This window comes from Mycteria americana, chromosome 1 (assembly GCF_035582795.1).
Source record: "Mycteria americana isolate JAX WOST 10 ecotype Jacksonville Zoo and Gardens chromosome 1, USCA_MyAme_1.0, whole genome shotgun sequence".
In the NCBI taxonomy this organism is placed as follows: Eukaryota; Metazoa; Chordata; class Aves; order Ciconiiformes; family Ciconiidae; genus Mycteria; species Mycteria americana.
This window is the reverse complement of record NC_134365.1, coordinates 64290891-64311926: the sequence shown is the minus strand read 5'-3', so window position 1 is coordinate 64311926 and position 21036 is coordinate 64290891. Positions and strand designations below refer to the sequence as shown.

Here is a 21036-nt window from a genome sequence, read left to right as displayed (position 1 = left end):
GTAACAAAAGCAAACTTACCCACACACAGTGGCAGAAGAACACCTTGACTTAAGGCTAGACAGCCTAAGGAATTCTAGAAAAAGTTTCAAGAGGATTTTGAGAGGTTTGGGCAGTTTTCCTTTTCTCCTTCTGCCATCTCAGTCTAGAATTTCGAAGTGGTCTCTTGAACAGGTAGTTGGCAGTATTCTGTTGGTGAAAATGCAAATGAAACATTTGGTTTACATTAGTACGCTTCCTAACTTGTCCCCTGCCCCTTCCTTGCCCACCATGTTTTCCATTCAAGCCAATTTATAAACTCAGCTTAATACAGCTGATCTGTTTCAGTGGTTCCACGTTTAATCTTCAGTGGCAGTGTCGGCCCCTTCCTGTCCTCATGCTGCTTCTCATGTTGCTTCAGTGTAAGCAGTAGTGCATTTGGTCAGTGAGGCAGGTGGGGGGCTGAACGTGAAGCTTGGGAGAGCAGGAGAAATACATCCATAGCTGAATCAGTTTGCCAGTCTCATTCTCTGTCTGAACCCCGCTGCCAATCACATGCAAAGACCGACTCAGTCACTCGTGATGGCCCAGAGCACTGCGCTTTGTCGGGCTCAAGGACGAGCAGTGAGGGAACAGAGGGCGGTTTGTAATCGGCACTGTTGAAAAATGTAAAAAAATAGGCTTTATTAGCAAGTATGTAGCTTGAGTATTAGGAGATTTGTTCAGTCTTGACTGTGGTAAATTGATTTGCTTAATAAAAGGAGAATTTCAGTACTTGGAGTTCTATTAACTACCTGACAAACCAGAATTAGATTTCTTAATTATCCTTCATGATGATGGTATAAAAAATTTTACAGAAGTTTTAGCCAAAATATAGAATTTGTATATCAAAGGAAGCTGCACAGATATGTATTGAAATGCAGACTGGTAAAATGGCAATTATAATAAAACTAGGCTTAACATCATAGTCTTTCAGATGAAAGTGAAATACCTTGCACACAAGTAGAAAACTGCTGGCTAAATTTCCAGAATGAAGAGTGTATTTAGTAAACTGGTGGACTTTTATTAGAGAACTGCTTTATAGTGGGTTGGCCAGTTAAATCTCTATCATGTATCGGAAGAACATTATGAAAAAGTTACCTAAATCTTGTATGAAGCACTTACAGTAAGGAATTAAGTTCTTCTGCGGAAAGTGAAATATTTAATTGTTTCTGTACTTCTGCATTTTATTGTAAAAGTGAAACAGGAACAGAATTAAGCCCATACTGGTTTAGTTAAATATGCAAGTGCTGAATTATATACTTGTGTTAAATTCATTGGGTTAAACGGTGCTTCTGATCTTCTTTAAGGCCCTAAAATCATGCCTCCTCTCAAACGGCATCTGTAGGTCTAGAATCTATCTCAGTGTGGACTCACATGACTATTCCACTGTAGGCTTTGCATGATGATTTCCACATCCTGAGTGATTATGTCAACCTAACTTAGTTTCAATTCTTTTCTTTTTTTGGTGGTAATCACTGTGATCATTTTCTTAAAGCGAGATGTTAATGCCTACCATTTTAGGGATTTTTCTTGGATGGTAAACAAGCCTCAATGCTAATAAGACGTCCTGTTTTCTGCACCTAGGAAGGGTGTCTACTTTAAAATGTTTATATAGATCTTTTCCATTTCAGTCTAGTCTACTCACTGTTGAACCCCAGGTTTTCAACTTGACTTTGCCCTTTTTATTCTCTTGAGAAAACTATTAATTGTTTAACCCTTTGAGTTATTAGTTCTCAGCTCTTTTTTCAACCAGGAGTCTGTTACTGTCTTAGAATTGTTCCCCAGTGCATCTTGCAAGAGGAGAGGAGGGAGAGGACCTTGCTTGTTTATTCCTATGTCTTTCTTGCTTGCTTTCCCTTGCCTGGTGTGAAGGTAGTCACAACATTAATACAGGTCCGTTCCTCCTCTATACAACTTGCCTCATTAATTTTGAATGTGTTGCGTTTCAGTTTCTCATATTACATAGCTGGAAGTCAGTCATGTCATACTGCTGGCATGTATGTGTGTGTATATAATAGCGCTCAAAGTCACTAATTAATACTCCACACTAATAAATGTTTACTTGAATCCATTCTGTAACAACAGATTGTCAATGGGAATACATTCCCTTTAGAGAAAAAGAATTAATTTTCTATAAGATTAAGGCAAATTCTTTACTGGATTGAAACAAAAAGGTGTTTGACCTTGGTTGAAAGAATACAACATCAGGGAATAACAGGTGAAGGTTACTTCAGTGATAAATGAGAATTAGCTTCTTTTTACTCACACCTTATTGACAGGAAAGTATTAAAACATTCTTTCAAAGTATTTATCCTTACAAGCTGTCTTTGAAGTTGTTTGATATACCTTACATTATTCAAGCATAATCAGATATTTTTTTTCCCCCCAGTCGGTGTTATCCGCTGTCCAATTTGTGGTCAGGAATGTGCAGAGAGACACATCATAGATAACTTTTTTGTGAAGGATACCACGGAGGTTCCCAGTAGCACAGTAGAGAAATCAAATCAGGTAAGTGCATTAACATGTAATCAAGTTAACACCTTTTGGATGTGTATGCATATCCTTGGCTTCTTCCTGTGTGGCCTTTTTGCTGTTCATACGCAGAAGACTTCAAGTACTTAGTCATCACATGGGATAGCTACTCTAGAAAATCAGTTAAAATCTATGAGAATGCATGTGAAGAAGGTGGTTGTCTTATTCTAAACTATTTTTAATTGTTGATATAAAATTTCATAATGATAGCAAAAGATAAAAGTAAGGAATAGGCATTAGAATGGGAATTTCTGTACTTTGGATAGGGCACTTGAAGCACTCTTTGAAGCAGAGACCCGAACAACACTATGACAAGAGATCTCAATGTAAAATGGAATCCTCTAGGTAAATCGACTTCAGTTTTCTTATCTCAACACTGACAAAACATGGCACTAAATAGCTGCAGTGCAGTTACCAAGCAAGAGGCTCAAACTTCTAATTGGGGAAGACTGTATGTTGTAGGCGTTTCTTGTTTGTTTTTCTTATGTTGGCTGCCTCTTCTTCCTTTTGCAATCAAATAATAGCCATCTCATAAAATCCAAACCTGCTTATCTGGAAGAATAGTCATACGGGGTTTTTTCCTCATGATGGTTTTTCAGGAGGAAAGTACTAGTGTGGAAGCAGTACCAAATGAATAATCACATCTGTGTAGGACCACAGTTTAGCAATCTCTGGTATCAAAGTATTGCATGTCTTCATTTTTAGCTAGTAAGAGAGTATCTCAAGTATCTCTTTACTCATAAACTTTTTATTAAACTCCAGGAACCTATTGTAAATAATTCAGCCTCTTTATATGTTGCTGCATTCTTCATAATAACAGTACAAAAAGGTTACTGTGTCAGTGTGGCTTGCATTTTAACTCATCCCCTAACATCTGGATGGTGGTCTCCTTTTATTTTGAAAATGTCTCCTTTTTGCTTTCCTTTTTTAAGAACCTGTATCATTGGCTCTTGATACATTTGTTTTGAGGGCAGCTTCTTAGAGGTCCTTTATTGTGTAGTCTGCTCATTTCAAAGCTTAGCTGAAATTTGTGCTTACATATATGAATGGGTATGTCTCTCAGGAACAGATGGAAGTACCCAGTCAGGTTTGTGGTACCAGCTCGCTGACCATTAAAGGCATAAATATTGTCATCATCTCTGAGGAAGAGGAATTAATTTATGTCTCAAAAACCATTAAACTGTGTCCAGCTTATAAGGAATTTTGTAACTGGATTTTTGAGAAATGATAGACTTTACCAGAAGCTGAAATTTAGTTGGGAGTCTCTGGAAGTATCAGCAGTGTTCTCTTAATATAGGACAGTTTGAAATTTGGTTTTTTTGTGTTTTTGTGTGTGGGATTTTTTTTTCTTTGTTTGTTTTCCCCCGGGTGTTGCAGGAAACATCTGAGTTTTGGACATGGTTGAGAGATTTACACAAGTCTCTCAATACTTTACCAGTAAGATAGAGGAAATGAATAGTCCTTGTTGCACTGAAAATTTGATCATAATTTTTTTAGTGACTTTAAAATTAGGAAGAGAAGCAAGATAACAAATAAGTTTGTTATGCAGAAGCAGCCCTGAATTTTTTTGGACCTGTGCCATAACCTCTGCTTAGTTATATAACAAGATACTGCTTTGGGGAGTGGTGATAGAAAAATTATTTTTCCTGGGTTAAGTGACAAAGCCTTTTTTGTGTGTGTCCGTGTGTCCATGTCCGTCCGTCCATCCGTCGTCCCCCCTCCCCCCCTAGTTTTTTCTGCTTTCCGTGGAAGTTAAGTGAGGAATTGAGGCCTTTGAGACTTGGATAAGGAATTGAAAATTCAAGAAGGGTTCTTTATATTCTTGAGGTTGGTCATAATCATGTAAAATTGGGTGTCCTTTGATGGGTCATAGGGTATCAAAAGTTGGAGTATCCACCAAACTTGGTGATGTCAGGATAAGTCAGGCACTTCCTTGGAATTGAGGGAAATGTCTTTATTGTTTACCTTCTGATCTTGATCTGCTGGAGAGAGATACAGAGAAATTCCACATATTTCAGCAGCTGGTTTGGAATCGTCCGTTATTGAGTGGTGTGAGCAGATTTCAGGCAGGTTCTTGAAAGCGTTTGTCTTTCCTTAAGTTCCCTTCTCAGACATCTGTCTTACTCTTCTATTCCATGTTTGCTTCTCTCTCTCTCTCTCTAACAAAAACCAGCAGGCTTGCAGTTCAGAAAGCATGTCTGTTCTTCAGCTCAGTTCCCTGGCTGAACTCAGGATACTTTCTGCAGCAGTTGAAGGCAAACCAGCAGACTTTGCTGAACCAGCAGAGTAGTACATTCATGTGCTTTTCTGCTGACTTTTTTTTTTAAAACAGAGCTAGATGTTTTGTTAGATGCCTGCTAAGTGAGCGTGTACCTTACATCTTGGAAATGAATGATGTGCAGTTCTGTTTTATTTGAATAGAATTATTGTGGTATGATAATGAAGCTTTTTGGACATTCCTTTGTACTTTGACATTGGAACCATAAAAAAAAGCTACACCATTTTATAAAGCTGTCTGTTGTGGAACAGCAAAGTTAACTCAATATTAGTTAAACAGATCAGTGTCCTGTTGGGGAATATTATGAGGTTTAAGGATGATACAGCCTTCTAATCGGCCTGTCTTGTTTTGCCTTTGAAGGAGCAAAGAGAAAAGAAAGAAAAATTGCCAGTAGCAAGATAGGCAACAGATCAGAGGAATTAAAGTGGAAAAGATACTGAGACTTGCACGAAATACTGGACCAGAGGTCATCCAAATTCTGTCAAAAACTTTGGCTATTTTATAGAAATTTTCTACTGAGATGGTTAGTTTGGCTTTGACAGTTTGGCAGCTTTAGCAGGATGTTTAAGAAATTAGAATACAGGCAAGCCATGGGTTCTGTGCAAGTAATGTTGTGGCTTAGAACCACTGGTCCATACCTATGACTAGCCTGTATATGTGTGTTGTCAGGAAGGACTGGTTTATTTCAATTCGAGAGAGACTGCAAAAAACCCTTTCTAATTCAGTGGTTGGTTGTTTCAGATTTAAAATGGTAATAATGTTAAAATAGTTTTTAGCATATTGAATTAAAACTGTAGGGCTGAATGACATATCATGGAGCCTGGCATTGTGGCGTGAGAAAAATAACTGGAACTCATTAAAGTGCCAGCCATCTATCTGAAATCATGTTTACCTTATCTGAGCCTGATTTTGGCAGTTCAGTACCCTACTGACACAGCTGTGCTTTCTAGCAATTACTACTGAAAATTTCAGGAGCAAAAGAAGTAAGCATAAAGAAAGTGTAAAACTCCCTAGTGTATGTTCCACAAGGGCTTTCCTGGCTAGCATTAAAGAGGACATTAAGGATTTTGTGCTGGCTATTAGTATAGGAAGCTTTCCAGAAGAAAAGAGACTAACGGGAAATGCAGTTGTGATCTTCCTGAAAGTAATCATTATAGGTTGTGGGCAACTAGGACATAAATAGTTCGAAAGAGCAGATCCTTTATAATTTTTTTCACATTATGATTTATTGAAAGACTGGGCAAAATTATTGGATGCTGAAGAGAAGTTTGAAAATAAAAATTAATTATACTTGATCCATAAGAGGAAGCAGAAAGGAGCTTCAAACCCAAGAGATGTTACTGAAGCAACGCTAAATTTGAATAGACTAAAGGGAAGACAAGTGAGGGAAATTGAGGAACTTAACAGAAGAAAATTGTTTAACGCATGTGCAAAGCCATGAAAGTAAAAATGAGAAGTGCGAGATTGATGCAGAAGAGAAGATCATAGTGATAACATTGATGTTGCTGCAGCATATTGAGCCTGTAGTGCATTTTAGTCTAGGTCCTAATTCTCAGGTTCTGTGTCCAAAAGAGAACATGTATATGAATATTTTTGATAGTAAGAACACTTTCTGTATCTTTACCAGTTACTGACCTGAGAGTTTTAAATGTTGTAGTAGGAATGAAGAACAGTTGGACTTTAGGTGAGATATTGGGAATGTAGTAACAAAACAAAGTACGAGTTTAGATCTGATACTAGATGTTCATACTAAGACAGCAAGTCTGACTGGCATAATAGAGTGATTAATGAGGACAATTCAGAACAAAAAGTTTCTCCAGTTTTGTATGGTGCCAGAGTAGCCGCTATGCATTCTTCCAAAGAAGAACTAGTATGCTAAATAGCTTATCAAAGCTGTAGCCGTGGCCAAAATGTCTTTGAAAGCCACAGGTTTAGGGCAGTGGGTAATAGACTCGAGAAGAGTCACAATATGGTTTTATTGTGCTTCAAAGAGAGGCAGCTGTTGATGGGATGTTGGGGAAAGGAGGGTATGTTGATTAGGGTTTATGCATTTTGAGGTATCAGCATGTGGTTCATATTTAGAGTTACATATAAGCGAGAATGTCCCAAAAGACAGGTGCTGTCTTTGGTGATTTTGTATATGCCAAGAGATCAATGTTTTTTGGATCCAACAGGGGAAACCATTGCATCTAATTTACACTGGTGAACTTTGGAACATTAGTTCACTGAATATTCCTCTGGGCTACTTTGCTCTCTTCCTTCAAAACTCAGAAACCTTTGCTTGCTTATTTAATCTCTTTAATACTCAAAGTATATTTAATTGGAAGAGCGGTTAGTTACTACAGTAGCTGAGAAGACAGCTCTGTTACCTCAACTCTTGCATGTAAATCTGTTTTTAAGTAAATAAACAACCTTTCACAACAGAAAAAATAGTACTTACCTGCAACACGCTGAGTAATTTCAGCTTTCATTAAATTTGAATGAAGGCTGAATGAACACTTCCCGGGGTTATAAATACTAAAACTAGTAACTGAATTAAATATAATTACAAAGAAAACTCAATTAAAAATAAATATCTGTCTAACCAGAAGAAAGACTTACAGGTTAACTAGGGAGAGTTTTCTTTGAAATCACTGAAGCACTGCTTGTATGAGTCACAAAAATAAGAATGAAATAAGTTTTAGGTTTTGTAAGAGTATAGAACACATTTGCAGTAATTGTACTTCCATGTACTTTAGCTGTACAACTTATTCTAATAACTAGGAGTTCTAGCAAAATCCAAGCTGTATCTGAAAATGCATCTTTCAAATAAGAAGTGGGTAGAAGCAAATCTAGTTTCTACCTAGAAGGCATAAGTATTTTGACAGCATGAGTTATAATGTCTAAGAAAAATTTTAGAAATCTGTCTCTCTTCCACTTGGTGGCTTTGAAGAGTATAAAGTTGGTATATACATATTTTTGGACTACAAAGGAGGACTTTCAGTTCATTTGGCAGCACGTGATTATTGGTTATTGAATCACAATCTTCATCTCATTCCAACTATAGCAGGTCAAACCAGTTGAGAAAACCTAAAGCATATTGAAAAAAGAAAATAGACAAAGATCTTGAATCTAGGAGGAATGAATAACTTCTGAAATCCTTTGAACTTACTTAAATGCCCTGGCACGCAGCAAGTTTATCTGCCTAAGTTTGCTAAAGGTGACCTGGAAAGGCTGTTGTGGGTTTTTTGTTGTTGTTGTTGGTTTTTTTTGAAATTGAGTTCCTGCCTTTTTCTATTTTTTTTACCTTTGTTTTGCTTCTTTGACTTAAAGAATGCCTGAAACACTTTTTTTATTACTGTTGTTTTTTCCTTTGCTTATTTTGTTTTCACTGTTGGGTTTTTTACACTAGAAAAATAAATATCCAATCTCTTATTCTCTACTCTAATTTGCAAAAACACCTCTGGGTGTCTGGGAGCATAGCATGATGATACCTCTTTGGCAACAAGACTGATATGAAAACTTCTTTCTCATCCTGCAGTAATTCACTGCCTGGTCAGCAGTGCTGATGTAACTGATCCTTGAGCTACAATGATGTAATCAATCCGGTTTTACACCACAGTCTTGCAGAGGGTTGCATTGGCACACCTGAGGAGGCAAAGGAGAAGGGAGGGAATTTCTTTCATGGGAGTTCCTGCCAGAGAAAATGTAACGTTGAAGTAATGCCTCAGTGATACTTGCTTGCTCTCAATTTTTTTTCAAGAAGCTGTGCTGAGTCCTTAAGAATACTTCTTTTTTTGCAAAATGTCATTGAAATTAAGGGTTAAGAGCAAGTAAAAATTTTCAATTTCCTGATTACAATTCACTTCCTTCAGTTGCTTTACTTCCATTTTCTTGACTTTTTTTATGATGTCCTGACTTTGATATTTCTCCCTAGTCAACTAGTCTGGATAGGACTAGAATTTTTATTGTTAAGAGAAGAAGGGGAAGAAAAAGAAAAACCAAGCTGAAGATTTTTAAAAATTAAGAAGATTTTTAAAAATAAAACTTTCAGGCCTCCCTTTTGTAAAGAAACAGAAAAAGGGGCACAAGCCCAATTTTTTCTCCTTTGCAGGTCACCTTTAATGAAAAAGAACTGCTTCAAACTCCAAGTGACAACAAGAGGGGTCAACAACCCTTGCGTTGTAACTTCATTTCTCAGAAGATACTTGCTTTGAGAGGCAACATGATCCAGAAGAATAAGCACAGCATTCGGAATCTGGAACTCCTATGTTCAAATTCCAGTTCTGTCAGTAACTTGCTTTGTGGCCTAAGGCAAGTTTTGTGCTAATTTTCCTCTTTTTCTTGAAGGGGAAACTGGGACATAGTTCTACATATATATTATCTATCTGCATAGGATATAAATATTTGCTTCCTCTTTAACTTAATGTATAATTATCTTGTGAGGGTGCAGTTGGATTTTTTTTAATCAAACTGAAAACTAAACTAAGATCTAAAATTTTCTCCTTGTTGCTCCTGCTAGCAGAATTCTATCAGTGGGATCTGTAGGATATAGCAATCTTCAGATGCCTTGAGCCTTTTGTTTGCAGCGGTGCTAAACATTGATAGAAATGGATGGTAGTTACCTAAACAAGTAACTGCATAAGAAAGTTCATTATTTTTACCACAAAAAGACCCTTGAAGGTATGACTACAGAGGTATTGTAAAGGAGGAGTTAAAAATGAAATAATTTTATGAACACATGAAGTGATGGTGTCCATTATTCATAGTTTCCAGACTGTTGTTCAAATTGTGAGTCTGTAGCAATTTTTTCTTGTGTATATGTTGACTCTGTGCAGAGATGTTTTGGTCTGCTTTTAGGTTTGTTTTCCTTAATTAACTTTTTTTTCTAGATCCCTCGGGTATAGTCCAAAGAGCCCCAGGAATTAACAGGCCACGGTTTGAAAATCATTATGCATTGGTTGCAGATCTGTTCTAGGGTAGCTTTACTGATAAGCTTAACTGGAATGCTATCTTTAAGTGGTGATGCAGAGATTCTTGAGAACCCTGCTGTTCAATGCTGTGTGCACTTCCTGAAACTCCAAGCAGGTGAACAGAAACTGAAATTAAAGCTTCTGTGTGAACTGAGGAAGGCTTCTAAAATCAGAGCAGTGCTGATCGTGTTGTCTTTAGTAAATATTTCACAAGAGCATATTGTATGTAGTAAACGTTATATGGCTTCTAAGCATGCAGGGTCAGGCAGAAAGTAATGGTTTGACTTTTATCATGTCAGGTAAAGGTTTTAGAGTAACACTGATAAAATGACCACTTTCTTTGAAAAGTCACATTCAGTTACTTTTATGCAGTTATTTATAGTGCTCCTGTATGTTGTGGTTTAACCCCAGTTGGCAACCAAGGACCACACAGCTGCTCACTCACCCTGCCACTCCCCCACCCCCCCGGTGGGATGGGGGAGAGAATCGGAAGGGCAAAAGTAAGAAAACTCATGGGTTGAGATAAGAACAGTTTCATGATTGAAATATAATAATAGTAATGAAAAGGAAAACAACAAAAAGAGAGAGAGAAACAAAACTCAGGAAAACCAAGTGATGCAACCGCTCACCACCTGCCCGCAGACACCCAGCCCATCCCCGAGCAGCGATTGCTGCCCCCCAGCCAGCTCCCCCCAGTTTCTATACTGAGCATGATGTCATATGGTATGGAATAGCCCTTTGGCCAGGTTGGGTCAGCTGTCCTGGCTGTGCTCCCTCCAGCTTCTTGTGCACCTCCTTGCTGGCAGACTATGGGAAGCTGAAGAGTCCTTGACTTAGTGTAAACACTGCTTAGCAACAACTAAAACATGAGTGTGTTATCACATGATTCTCATGCTAAATCCAAAACACAGCACTATACCAGCTACTAGGAGGAAAATTAACTCTATCCCATCCGACACCAGGACACTGTACCTCAGGCAGTTTTCCATTCTCATTTCACAGTTTTCGGAAAACTGTAGAAGTGCACTGATTGTATATGAACAATAGCTTGTATGTATATTCCATATTTATTTTAACAGCTACCTTTTCTTCCTCATGTCAGGTCTGCACAAGCTGTGAAGACAATGCAGAAGCTAATGGTTTTTGTGTGGAATGTGTAGAATGGTTGTGCAAGACCTGCATCAGAGCTCACCAGAGGGTTAAATTCACAAAGGATCATACAGTAAGACAGAAAGAGGAAGTATCTCCAGGTAACACACTTAATCTATAATTTCACAAAGAATGTGTGTCTGTATTGGAAAACTGTATTGACCACCACATTTATTTTTAAAGTGATAAATTTCGAAACCTATATTCCTTAATCCTAGTAAATGTAAAAGAACAGATTCATTATGATATAACCCTTTGGTGCATACGAATTAGTGGAACTATGTTGTTTTTCTGGTTGGTAATGGATATGTTTTAATAGTTTCCTGCCTCCCAGTCACTTATTTCAATTTCATTGCTGAAAGCTGCAACCATTTGAACCAATTCTGGTGTTTCTTTGGCTGTTCTCCATCTAAGTGGATCTCTTAAATGATCCAGTTAACAAAAGAGGAAACTTTATTTTAAACTGTTAGATGCATTAGGATGTAGCTACTGAAAAGGAAGACTTTGTCATGGCTGGGGGTATGATAGCCATTTTTCTGTCAGGTTTTTCTGTCAGATATGCGGCATAGTGGTAAGAAACCCTACCGATTGCTATTTCATATGATTTTTATGCAAAGTGTTTTAAACCAATAAATACACATAGATTTTATCTTTCACCTGGAATGATTGCAAATTGTTGTCTAGACTTTAGAGATCAGCTGCAGAAAATACTTCTTTACGCATTTGGCTCCTCTAGTTTTTCTAGAGGTCTCCCAAATGGTTTATATGAACTTTATTGTTGTATACCGCAGCAAAAAGAGCACTAATAGGTTATATTTATTCAGGACTCTGATAATAAAGCATGCTCTGTTAGCAATAAAGCATGCCAGAATTCACGTTTTAGCTAAGTATATTTTAAGTTTGAAATGTTTTCCCTTAGAAATTAAAGGGAAGTATGTTATGAATTGGGGTGTTTTTCCTCAGTAGATTCTAGGATAATTTAGGTTGGAAGGGACCTCAGGAGATCATCTAGTCCAGCCTCCTGCTTAAAGTAGTCAGCTATGAGATCAAATCAAGTTGCTCAGGGCTTTATTCCTTGGGGCCTTGAGAACCGGCAATGATGGACATGGTGTACAGTACAGCTTCTGAGAAAGCTTGACTATTCTCATGGTAAAAAAGGTTGTACTTCTATTCATTGAGAACTTCTTTTGTTTCAGTTTATGCCCATTGTGTCCTGTCTTTTAGTGACATTGTAGGACAATTATAAACATAATAGGATGCTGACAAACATTCTACTGGTTCTAAGTCTATTGGACTTGCATGATTTGTCTTGTAAATACATAAATTATTTTTATAAATTATTATAAATATATGTATATATCTAGTCATGTGAATTTTATATATAATGCGGGCTTTCACTTCTGTAATCTTTATTGCTCAAAGGGTAGCTTCCAGTATGATACTTTGGAGATATACACTATATTCTGTATCCCACTTTCAGATGTGGTTAATCAAAAGTGAGTACTGAGTGTACTTTCAGGAGAGGACAAAAGTCGTAGGTAAAAGTGTCTGACTGTTACACTGAACATGACTTGGTGGTAGGAATGCTGTCTGTGCATTCAGGCCTCCTCTGGGTCTGCTGGTCATTTTCAAAGAATTTTGACTGAAGGATACAGATCTGAAAATAACTTCTTCCAGGTTTCATGAAAATAAGTAAATGAATGGGTATGGAAAAGAGACCTTATTGATCTGCAGTGAAGGATGGGCTGCAGTGTGAAGCCAATTTTAATTACAGGCCATATAATCCTCATGAACTCAGTGTCCAACCTAATTCATAAGAAATTAGGCATTGTCGGTTAAATTGTTTAAAGACTAGATTTCATTTCTATCATCTGGTGGTGTTTCCTACACTCTTTGGTATTTGCTCACTAGAAACTGAAGTGAGACCTCTCACCCATTTAGAATGGAGTACTGAAGGGATGTTAGCAACTTCTGGTTACTATATTCTGTATGTTTTACACTTTTGAATGCCTGTGTCTTGATATCCTCAAACCCCCTTTCACCCATTTGACAGAGAAAGAAGACAGAGCAATGAATTAAGTCAGCAATCTCCTCATTTCCATTTGTGAAAGCAACTTGCTGATTGTGAAATGTCTTTTGCAACTGCAACAGAACTGGCTACTCCTTTTGTAAATAGCTTTGTGGGGCCTTAATAAGTTATGGTAAAATAGGTTCTAGACATTTTCCATGAGAGAGGGTGTTAGCTCCATGCTTGATCAAGAGTGACATTGCAGTTTGAGCTTACAGCTGTTATATTCTTGATTAGGTGGCCTGATACACACTTCTAGCATCTAGGTGAGGAATGTGGTAAGGAAAAACAGGAGAATGCAAATCTTTAATCATTTCAAGAGACTGGACTGACATCTTCCTTTATTCAACAGAGGCAGTTGGTGTGACCAGTCAGCGACCTGTGTTTTGCCCTTACCACAAAAAGGAGCAGTTGAAGTTGTATTGTGAAACCTGTGACAAGTTGACCTGCCGAGACTGTCAGTTACTAGAACACAAAGAGCACAGGTATCGAAACAAAGCACATGTTTTATGCTACTCGCTTATAGGACCATAGCTTGAAGTTGATTGTAGCTCTAGCTGTATGGAATAGTCAGGTGACAAAAGTGCAAAATAAAATTTTCTGCTCAGAAATGAAGCCCACAAATAAACAGAGATTGTATCCAAAAGACTGTGGCTGATGAGTGTGTGGTAGTTTAGAATGAAACCTAATTCTTCCAGTTTTTAATCTGGTGACTTAAGCACAAGACCTTTCTGTACTGTTATTTGGATAGAATTTGTTGCTATGCGGCTCTTCAGAGAGTCCTTAGAAAGCACAGGGGCTGTGTTATGCAACTGTACACTTATGTGTAATTTCTCCGTTTGTCCTTCAACAAGATGATTATATAACAGAACATTACCAAACAATTTCAGAACGGAGCAAATGGGCATTTTTTCTGTGAAGAGCCCTTTAAAAGGAAGAGTAAGCCTAAAGTTTGGCTATACTGTACTTTGAGAGCACTACTTACAACACTCAGATCTTTGGGTTGCTGTTCTTTGGTCATCTCTTACTGGCCGCAGAAGATGAAAAGTAGGATTATATACAGCTTCTGAGTACAAGACAATAATCTTTCTGGCTAACGCATACAGTAATGGTCTGGGACAGATGTACTCTTAGGTTAAATATTAATATGCTTGCTATACGTGATGCAACCACCCAAAGAACTTGCTTGCCTGACCAGGTGAACATCAATAGGTGGAGAAGTGTTGGCCACTGTTGCTGCTTGGAACAGGCTAAACCTTGCTCTTGCAGAGCTGCAGTCTTGCTCTTCAATTCTCCTTTTCTTAGGATTTATATCCCTTTCAGAATGTGCCACCTCTTTTTTTTTTCCTCAAATTGTTGATGATTTCAGTTCCTTGATTTAAAATGTTGCTGACTTCTACTGACTCAGCAATCTCTCTTCTTTCTTCTGTTTCTACATCCTTATCTTTCATGAAGTAATAGCTTACGTGCCTTTTCAGTTACAAAGTGATAGCTACAGCACAACATCAATTTTTCTTTTGCTAAAACTGGGCTATGGTCATGCAGTATCCCTTCATATTTATGAAAATCATTACTCTCACAACGTAAAATAAAAATTACAGGAAATATACTATAAAATCAAATATACTATAAATAAAATATATCAGCATTTGCTGACATATACTTCCATGAGGACAGTTAAATTCTGAACTTGAGCAGCATCTTTCATCAATTAAAGAAGTCTTTTGTAAGGCACTCTGCTTTTTAGCAAGTATATCACACCTTTTGCATGTGTAAATACTGTTATTTACTACAGGTACCAGTTTATAGAAGAAGCTTTTCAAAACCAGAAAGTGATCATTGAGACACTAATCACCAAATTGATGGAGAAGACTAAGTACATAAAATATACAGGGAAGCAGATCCAAAACAGGTATGTATCAGATTTTGAGGTTAAAACTGACACAGAGGGCAATTTTACATACACTGTAATTTCTTGAAATGTTTAGATTAGTGCATTTTGTACCTCCCTCCTTTTATCCTTCCAGAAAGAGAAATTCTGAAATCATCAGTTTGCCATAGTGACTGTTGCCTGTTTAATGTGCTTGGTTGTGCTAGGTAACTCTTCTGCTCAGCCTGTCAACTTAATGGGCAGCAATAGCTTGGGTGCAACAAAACAATTTATGCAATAAGGACTGTAGAAGGCAGTCTTATATTCTTCCCCACCGTCAGCACACTTGTTTTCTTAGTGTAGATCACTCTTAGAAAGTGAAAAGTTATGACTCATGTTTTCATAATGCTCGTGACACATATTTGAAGATTTATGTAATACTTTCATGCTTGGAGCTTTATTCACTCGGTACTACAAATCTAGGAGAAAAATAAATCTGTAAAATGTGTGCTGCAGTAGGCCTTTGTAACTGCTCCTTCAGCAGAGTTCAAAGGCAGTACCCAGAAGATTCAACACAGTACAGGATGCTGAGTGCGACTTGAACTCTTCTTCTCTCTTTGCCTGCCTTTGAGGATGGTGGAGATGGAAAAAACAGCAGACACCCTTGTCTCCTTTTGCTGCATCTAAGTGGTTATTCTCCCTTGCATCTTAGCAGTAGTGGTTTTCACAATATAAGATTATGCTTTGCTGTTACGAGTTTGAGCACTATTGTTGAAACAGCTAAATTAGAAAATCTATTTATTGTTTTTTGTTTCTGGAGTGCCATTCTACCTTAGACGGAAATTAGACCTAAACAGCTTTGATTACCATGGACGTTTCCAGAAATGTGCTGGACAATTAAAAATCAAGAATTTCAATTACAACGAGCATTTAATTTTTATCAGTGGCAGATGTCAGTAATTTTACAGACTTATGGCATTAGGATTTGCCACCAGTTAATTAATTTTATCATAGGTCACTGGTACTTGCTCTTTCTATTTCTCCCAGTAATTTTCCTGACTATAAGTATCTGATGGTGTATGTATTAATTGGTGTGTATGATCAAGAAATATTGTAGTCTCAGCAACAGCATGGGGGGGGGGGTTATACTGTTTGGAGTGTGGGTTTGTGAGCTAAAGATCATGATTTTCTATACTGTCTACTTACAGAATTCTTGAAGTGAATCAGAATCAAAAGCAGGTGGAACAGGATATTAAAGTTGCCATATTTACACTGATGGTAGAAATAAACAAAAAGGGAAAAGCTCTGCTGCATCAGTTGGAGGTAATTTCATTTCTATCATAAGAAACAAAAATGTCAGTCTTAATATTTTTTTGGGTGGATTCACATTAAAATAAAATCCATTTCTAGCATTAGCCACCTGTGCATGTCCTATCGCAATTCCAAAGTGGAGAGATGTCCCACACAACCCATTTGAGCAAGTGGGTTTTTGCAGGGGGAGGAGAGGAGGGTTTGGGTTTTGGGGGTATTGTTGTTTTGTTTATAATTATTATCTGTATTCCCTGCTTTGTCAATCAGGGCTGTCTCTGAGCCCAGTTTCTTTCTCCATGCTTTTGCAAGTCATAATTCTATGCATCATGCATGAAAAGTCTTTCCATCAGAATTTTTAATAAATTCAGCAACCCAATATCAAATCAAGGAGAGAATAGAATGGATACCTGGAAAAATATTACCTCCAATTGTGTTTTAAAAAGTGTGTGTGTGTATAGAGAGGTGCACATAAATATGAAAATATGTCATAAGAGAAAATGGGAACCTGCACAGAAAGTCCTGATATCTTGAATAAATGTATACTGACTTTTCTGTTTGATAGCTGCAGTCAGGGGGCAGGGGTGCTTTTTAGAAGAGCTAAGTGAAACCACTTGATCATTGTGAATTACAAATATGAAAGCTAATGCCTGTTAACTGTAAATTGAATCCTTTGACTGGAACTGCTTTTCTACTTGCAGACTCTGGCAAAAGAGCATCGGATGAAACTTCTGCAGCAACAACAGGAAGTGGCAGGTCTCTCTAAACAGCTGGAACATGTCATGAATTTTTCCAAATGGGCAGTTTCCAGTGGGAGCAGCACAGCACTACTGTACAGCAAACGCTTGGTAAGGTTAGGAGATAGCTCCATTTACTTAGAAACTATAGTTAAGGCAGATACACATGCATGTGCGTGTCAGTAATACTAGGGAATTAGATTTTTAATGACTTTCTACTAATTGGAATATTTGTATATAAATTTTCATGCTTTTCTCTTAACCATAAATACAGAATGTTTCTAATAACGTAGCTCTCTGGTTATGATTCTCTCCTGTTACACTACCATAGAATTGTTGTATATCTGCAGAAGTAGGAACAACTCCTTTTCTGTGGAGTGAAAACCATGAAGCCATGAAACACTGGTAAAATTGTCACGTGTCCTATATCATCACTGAGGTTCTTTTCAGTGCTTGTTACAGCTTCTGAGTTCAGAGAAAGATGGTATTTATTTATCATAGAGTCTGATATCCGGCATTTTAATGTAAAAATTAATGTATTGCTTTGTTCTGTCAGACTCATCTTCCATTAAGTCTTCAAAAATTGATAAAAACGAAGCTGAGGCTTTTGCTTGTCCATGCAAACAGTTATGAAGCTACATATTTCAATGCTGTAATGGCACTTAAGATCTGAGTGCATGTGGTCTCACTAAGCTGACTGCTCATGAACAGAAATCCTAAAAAACCTGAAATAAAAAAACAAACAAAAAGCTGACCATGATTTTTCCAGAGGTTACTCGATTGTACTAGCCTGATGACAGAAATCTGCGACAATGTTGAGGAAAGGTGCTAGATACTTTTTTTCCAATTCCTATAACTGGATCACCAAGTTTTTTCTTTATTTTCTCATTGCTTAGTTGGGAACCTACTGGGGGGTTTTGTGGGGGCTTTTTTTGTTTGTTTTTTTTTGTTTGTTTGTTTGGGTTTTTTTTTTTGTTTGCTCTCTACAACTACCTGAAAGGAGGTTGTAGAGAGGTGGGGGTCGGTCTCTTCTCCCAGGTAACAAGTGATAGGATGAGAGGAAATGGCCTCAAGTTGTGCCAGGGGAGGTTTAGACTGGATATTAGGAAATTTTTCTTCACTGAAAGGGTTATCAAGCATTGGAACAGGCTGCCCAGGGAAGTGGTTGAGTCGCCATCCCTGGAGGTATTTAAAGGACGTTTCGATGTGGTGCTTAGGGACATGGTGTAGTGGTGGTCTTGGTAGTGTTAGGTTTACGGTTGGACTCGATGATCTTAAAGGTCTTTTCCAACCTATACGATTCTGTGATTCTGTGATTCTGTTTTGGCTTTGTTGTTGGTTTTTGGTGGTGGATTTTTTTTTTTGATACCCATTAAAATGCTGCAGACTATAGCAGATAATGGAATGTTACTGCATTTTATCAACTTACTTCAAATAGTTAAATCCATTTGGCCTGTCTTCTACTGCCTCAGCAAGTAATATTTTTTAATTGAATAGAGAAAAAGGGCATCAAACTGAGTCATGTTGTTTATAATTGCTTAGTGTTGCCACAAAGACTTCTGCTATATGAGTAAGAAAACAAGTTATGTTGCAGGCGTCTTAATATTATAAACATTACGCAGTTGAAGAAAAAGACTAGCCCATAAAGCCTCAGCAAATAAGAAATATTTTTCAAAAGAACAGATGAGCTCTAGGCTCCTGATTTTTTGCTGTAAGTTGATGTTCTTTGGGAGTTGAGTAGCTAACCTGTCTGTGGACATCTGGAAAATCTGTTCCTGAACAGTGATGCATAGAGGAGCACACGAGACTTCTGCTCCAGCATACCAACCACTTGAAACTAGGAGGGGGGAATGCCCAGCAGACTTAAAATGCAGAGTTACAGCTAGGAGGCAATGTCTGTACTTCAGGGAAATACCTCACTAAACAGTATGCAGGAAGACATCAGTTTCCCAGCCTAGTCCTCTAGCACGAGCAAAACACTGGTAGCTACCACTCTTACTGACAGGAGGTAATTAGTCTAGTCATGAGTTTATCTACAATATATGTGTGGGCACAATAGGAGGAATATATGGAGCAAACTATGACAAGTACTGTGTGCAACCAGTATTGGTGACAGGACAAAAGACTAGAATTTCTATAGTGTAGTATACTTGATTCTGGTAGTGTACAGAGAAACCCTAGGAAATTTGTATTCAAAATAGTAACGCACTTAAAATTTTCCATGGTCATTAAAAAACCTTAAATCTTGCTAAATGTTTTTTGTATCTGGTCTGAAACTGACCTGCCTAAAATGGAAAGAAAAAACTTGTAAACTGGAAGCTGTTATAAAATTCCTATGTAAAAGATAACTAATATCATTGTAAACAGGTAAGATGATTTTGCCAAGTACGTCTCTTGAACTTTTCCAGGAAATAATCTATTATTCAAGAAAAACAAGTGTTGAACTCTTAAGTTTTTTCTCTATCTGCTGTGTGTTATTCTAAAATTAGTGCCTGTGTTAGATATTTCTAGTGAACAACTGCAAGAAAATATTTTCTTTCTAGGAACTAGATAAATACTGAGCATTTGATAGAGTATTCTGCTTGTGTAATGTAGTCATAGTCCAGTCCTTTGGAACCAAGGAGTTGGAAGAGTCTGAAAATATCTGTGAATCTGAGAGTTTTTAAAAGCAAAGTTTATAAAATCTGTTCTTTGGCTCGCTGAAGAAAACTTAAGTTTGTTACAAAGGAAAATTCCCTGTGATGATACTTGTTGCCAAAAGGATGGGATACTTTTCTTTGAAAGAAGAATGAATGGGCTAACACAGGTTTGGGGGGAAAAAACTCAACGATGGTTATGTGAGTCTGTATTTCACTTGCAAGTAGTTCATCTCATTGAATGTAATGATCAAGTTTGTGGAAGGGTATGTATTTCTACAGGGGAGAGGAATTATTTTTTTTTAGGCTGTAGTTGATTGCTATTTAAAACTACTTTATGAATAAGGGAAAGATGTTAAGAATACCTCTTTTATTTGTAGCTTGGACAAATTTCCTCTCTCTGTCACCTCAGTTCCCTAGGGGCTTGTTCAGGGTTTTTTTGTTGTTGTTGGGGTTTTTTTTGGGGGGGTGGGGGTTTTTGGTTGTGTTTTCTTTTTTTTTCTTCTTCTTTTTTTAAAGACTTTTTATGCTGTTTGGATACACGGCTGTGGCTCCAGGAAAAAAAAAATCTTGTTTTGTTCCTGTTCTAGATTACATATCGACTACGATATCTTCTCCGAGCAAGGTGTGATGCTTCACCAGTGACTAACAATACCATCCAGTTTCACTGTGATCCTAGCTTCTGGGCTCAAAATATTTTCAATCTAGGTATGATAAAGTTTTATTAGCCCTTTGGCATCTTGATCCTATTTTGAAAGCAGCTTTCTTTTTGTGAAGATACATAGCCTCCACACTATTCATTTCTTGGCTTACTTTGTTAGATTTATTTCCTTACCTGTAGAAGACATTTAAAGTGCGTTGTATGGGAAAAAGTATTATTTATGAATACTTATGAGAAAGTATTAACAAACTTACCTTGCTTGAATGCTAAGCGTGATGGTGAAAATAGCAGCTTTCAGTTTCCTGGGCAATACACATGCCTTCTGGCTTCTGAAACAAGGAGCATAATCTGTAACAATACTTCATATCCTAAGAAAGGATTCCAGAAGTCAGTCTCATTCTGTATCTTCCAGCCCCTTCTTCTACTTCAATACCATCTTCCCAAGCTGAAACCCATAGAAGCAGGATAATACGTTCAAGAACCCTCATTTGCTCCCTTCTCATGCTGAACGATAAGCCTCGGAGAACTGAGATGAAGAGAAGGGGAGAAAGCGAAAGAAAAACAGAAGAACAGGGAAGAGAACACTACTTTTTGACAGTTGTCTGTCAAAATTTTAGATTGTCTTTCCTGAAGTTGTGGGGTAGAATTGAGGAGAAAGCATGTTTTTAACAGAGTTGCAAATCTACTTCACCTTCATTATCCTAAAAGATGTTGATCTAGTCTCCAAACTGGTCTTTACATTTTTTCTTACAGCTGTAAGTTGCTAGGGTTTTATGATACTGGTGAATCCCAGAACCTGGAAGCTTTGCAGGTAGCCTGCTTGTGT

At 37.5% G+C, this 21036-nt stretch overlaps 1 protein-coding gene across 1 annotated transcript in view; it reads left to right on the top strand.

Annotated features, from left to right (window-relative positions):
* Window positions 1-21036, top strand: part of TRIM24 (tripartite motif containing 24) — a 66027-nt gene that overhangs the window by 23803 nt on the left and 21188 nt on the right. The window contains exons 2-8 of the mRNA XM_075503176.1: window positions 2409-2527; window positions 10884-11031; window positions 13351-13483; window positions 14794-14910; window positions 16077-16191; window positions 16878-17024; window positions 20140-20257. Coding sequence (XP_075359291.1) covers window positions 2409-2527; window positions 10884-11031; window positions 13351-13483; window positions 14794-14910; window positions 16077-16191; window positions 16878-17024; window positions 20140-20257 — 897 coding nt within the window. The remainder of the gene's footprint in view (window positions 1-2408; window positions 2528-10883; window positions 11032-13350; window positions 13484-14793; window positions 14911-16076; window positions 16192-16877; window positions 17025-20139; window positions 20258-21036) is intronic.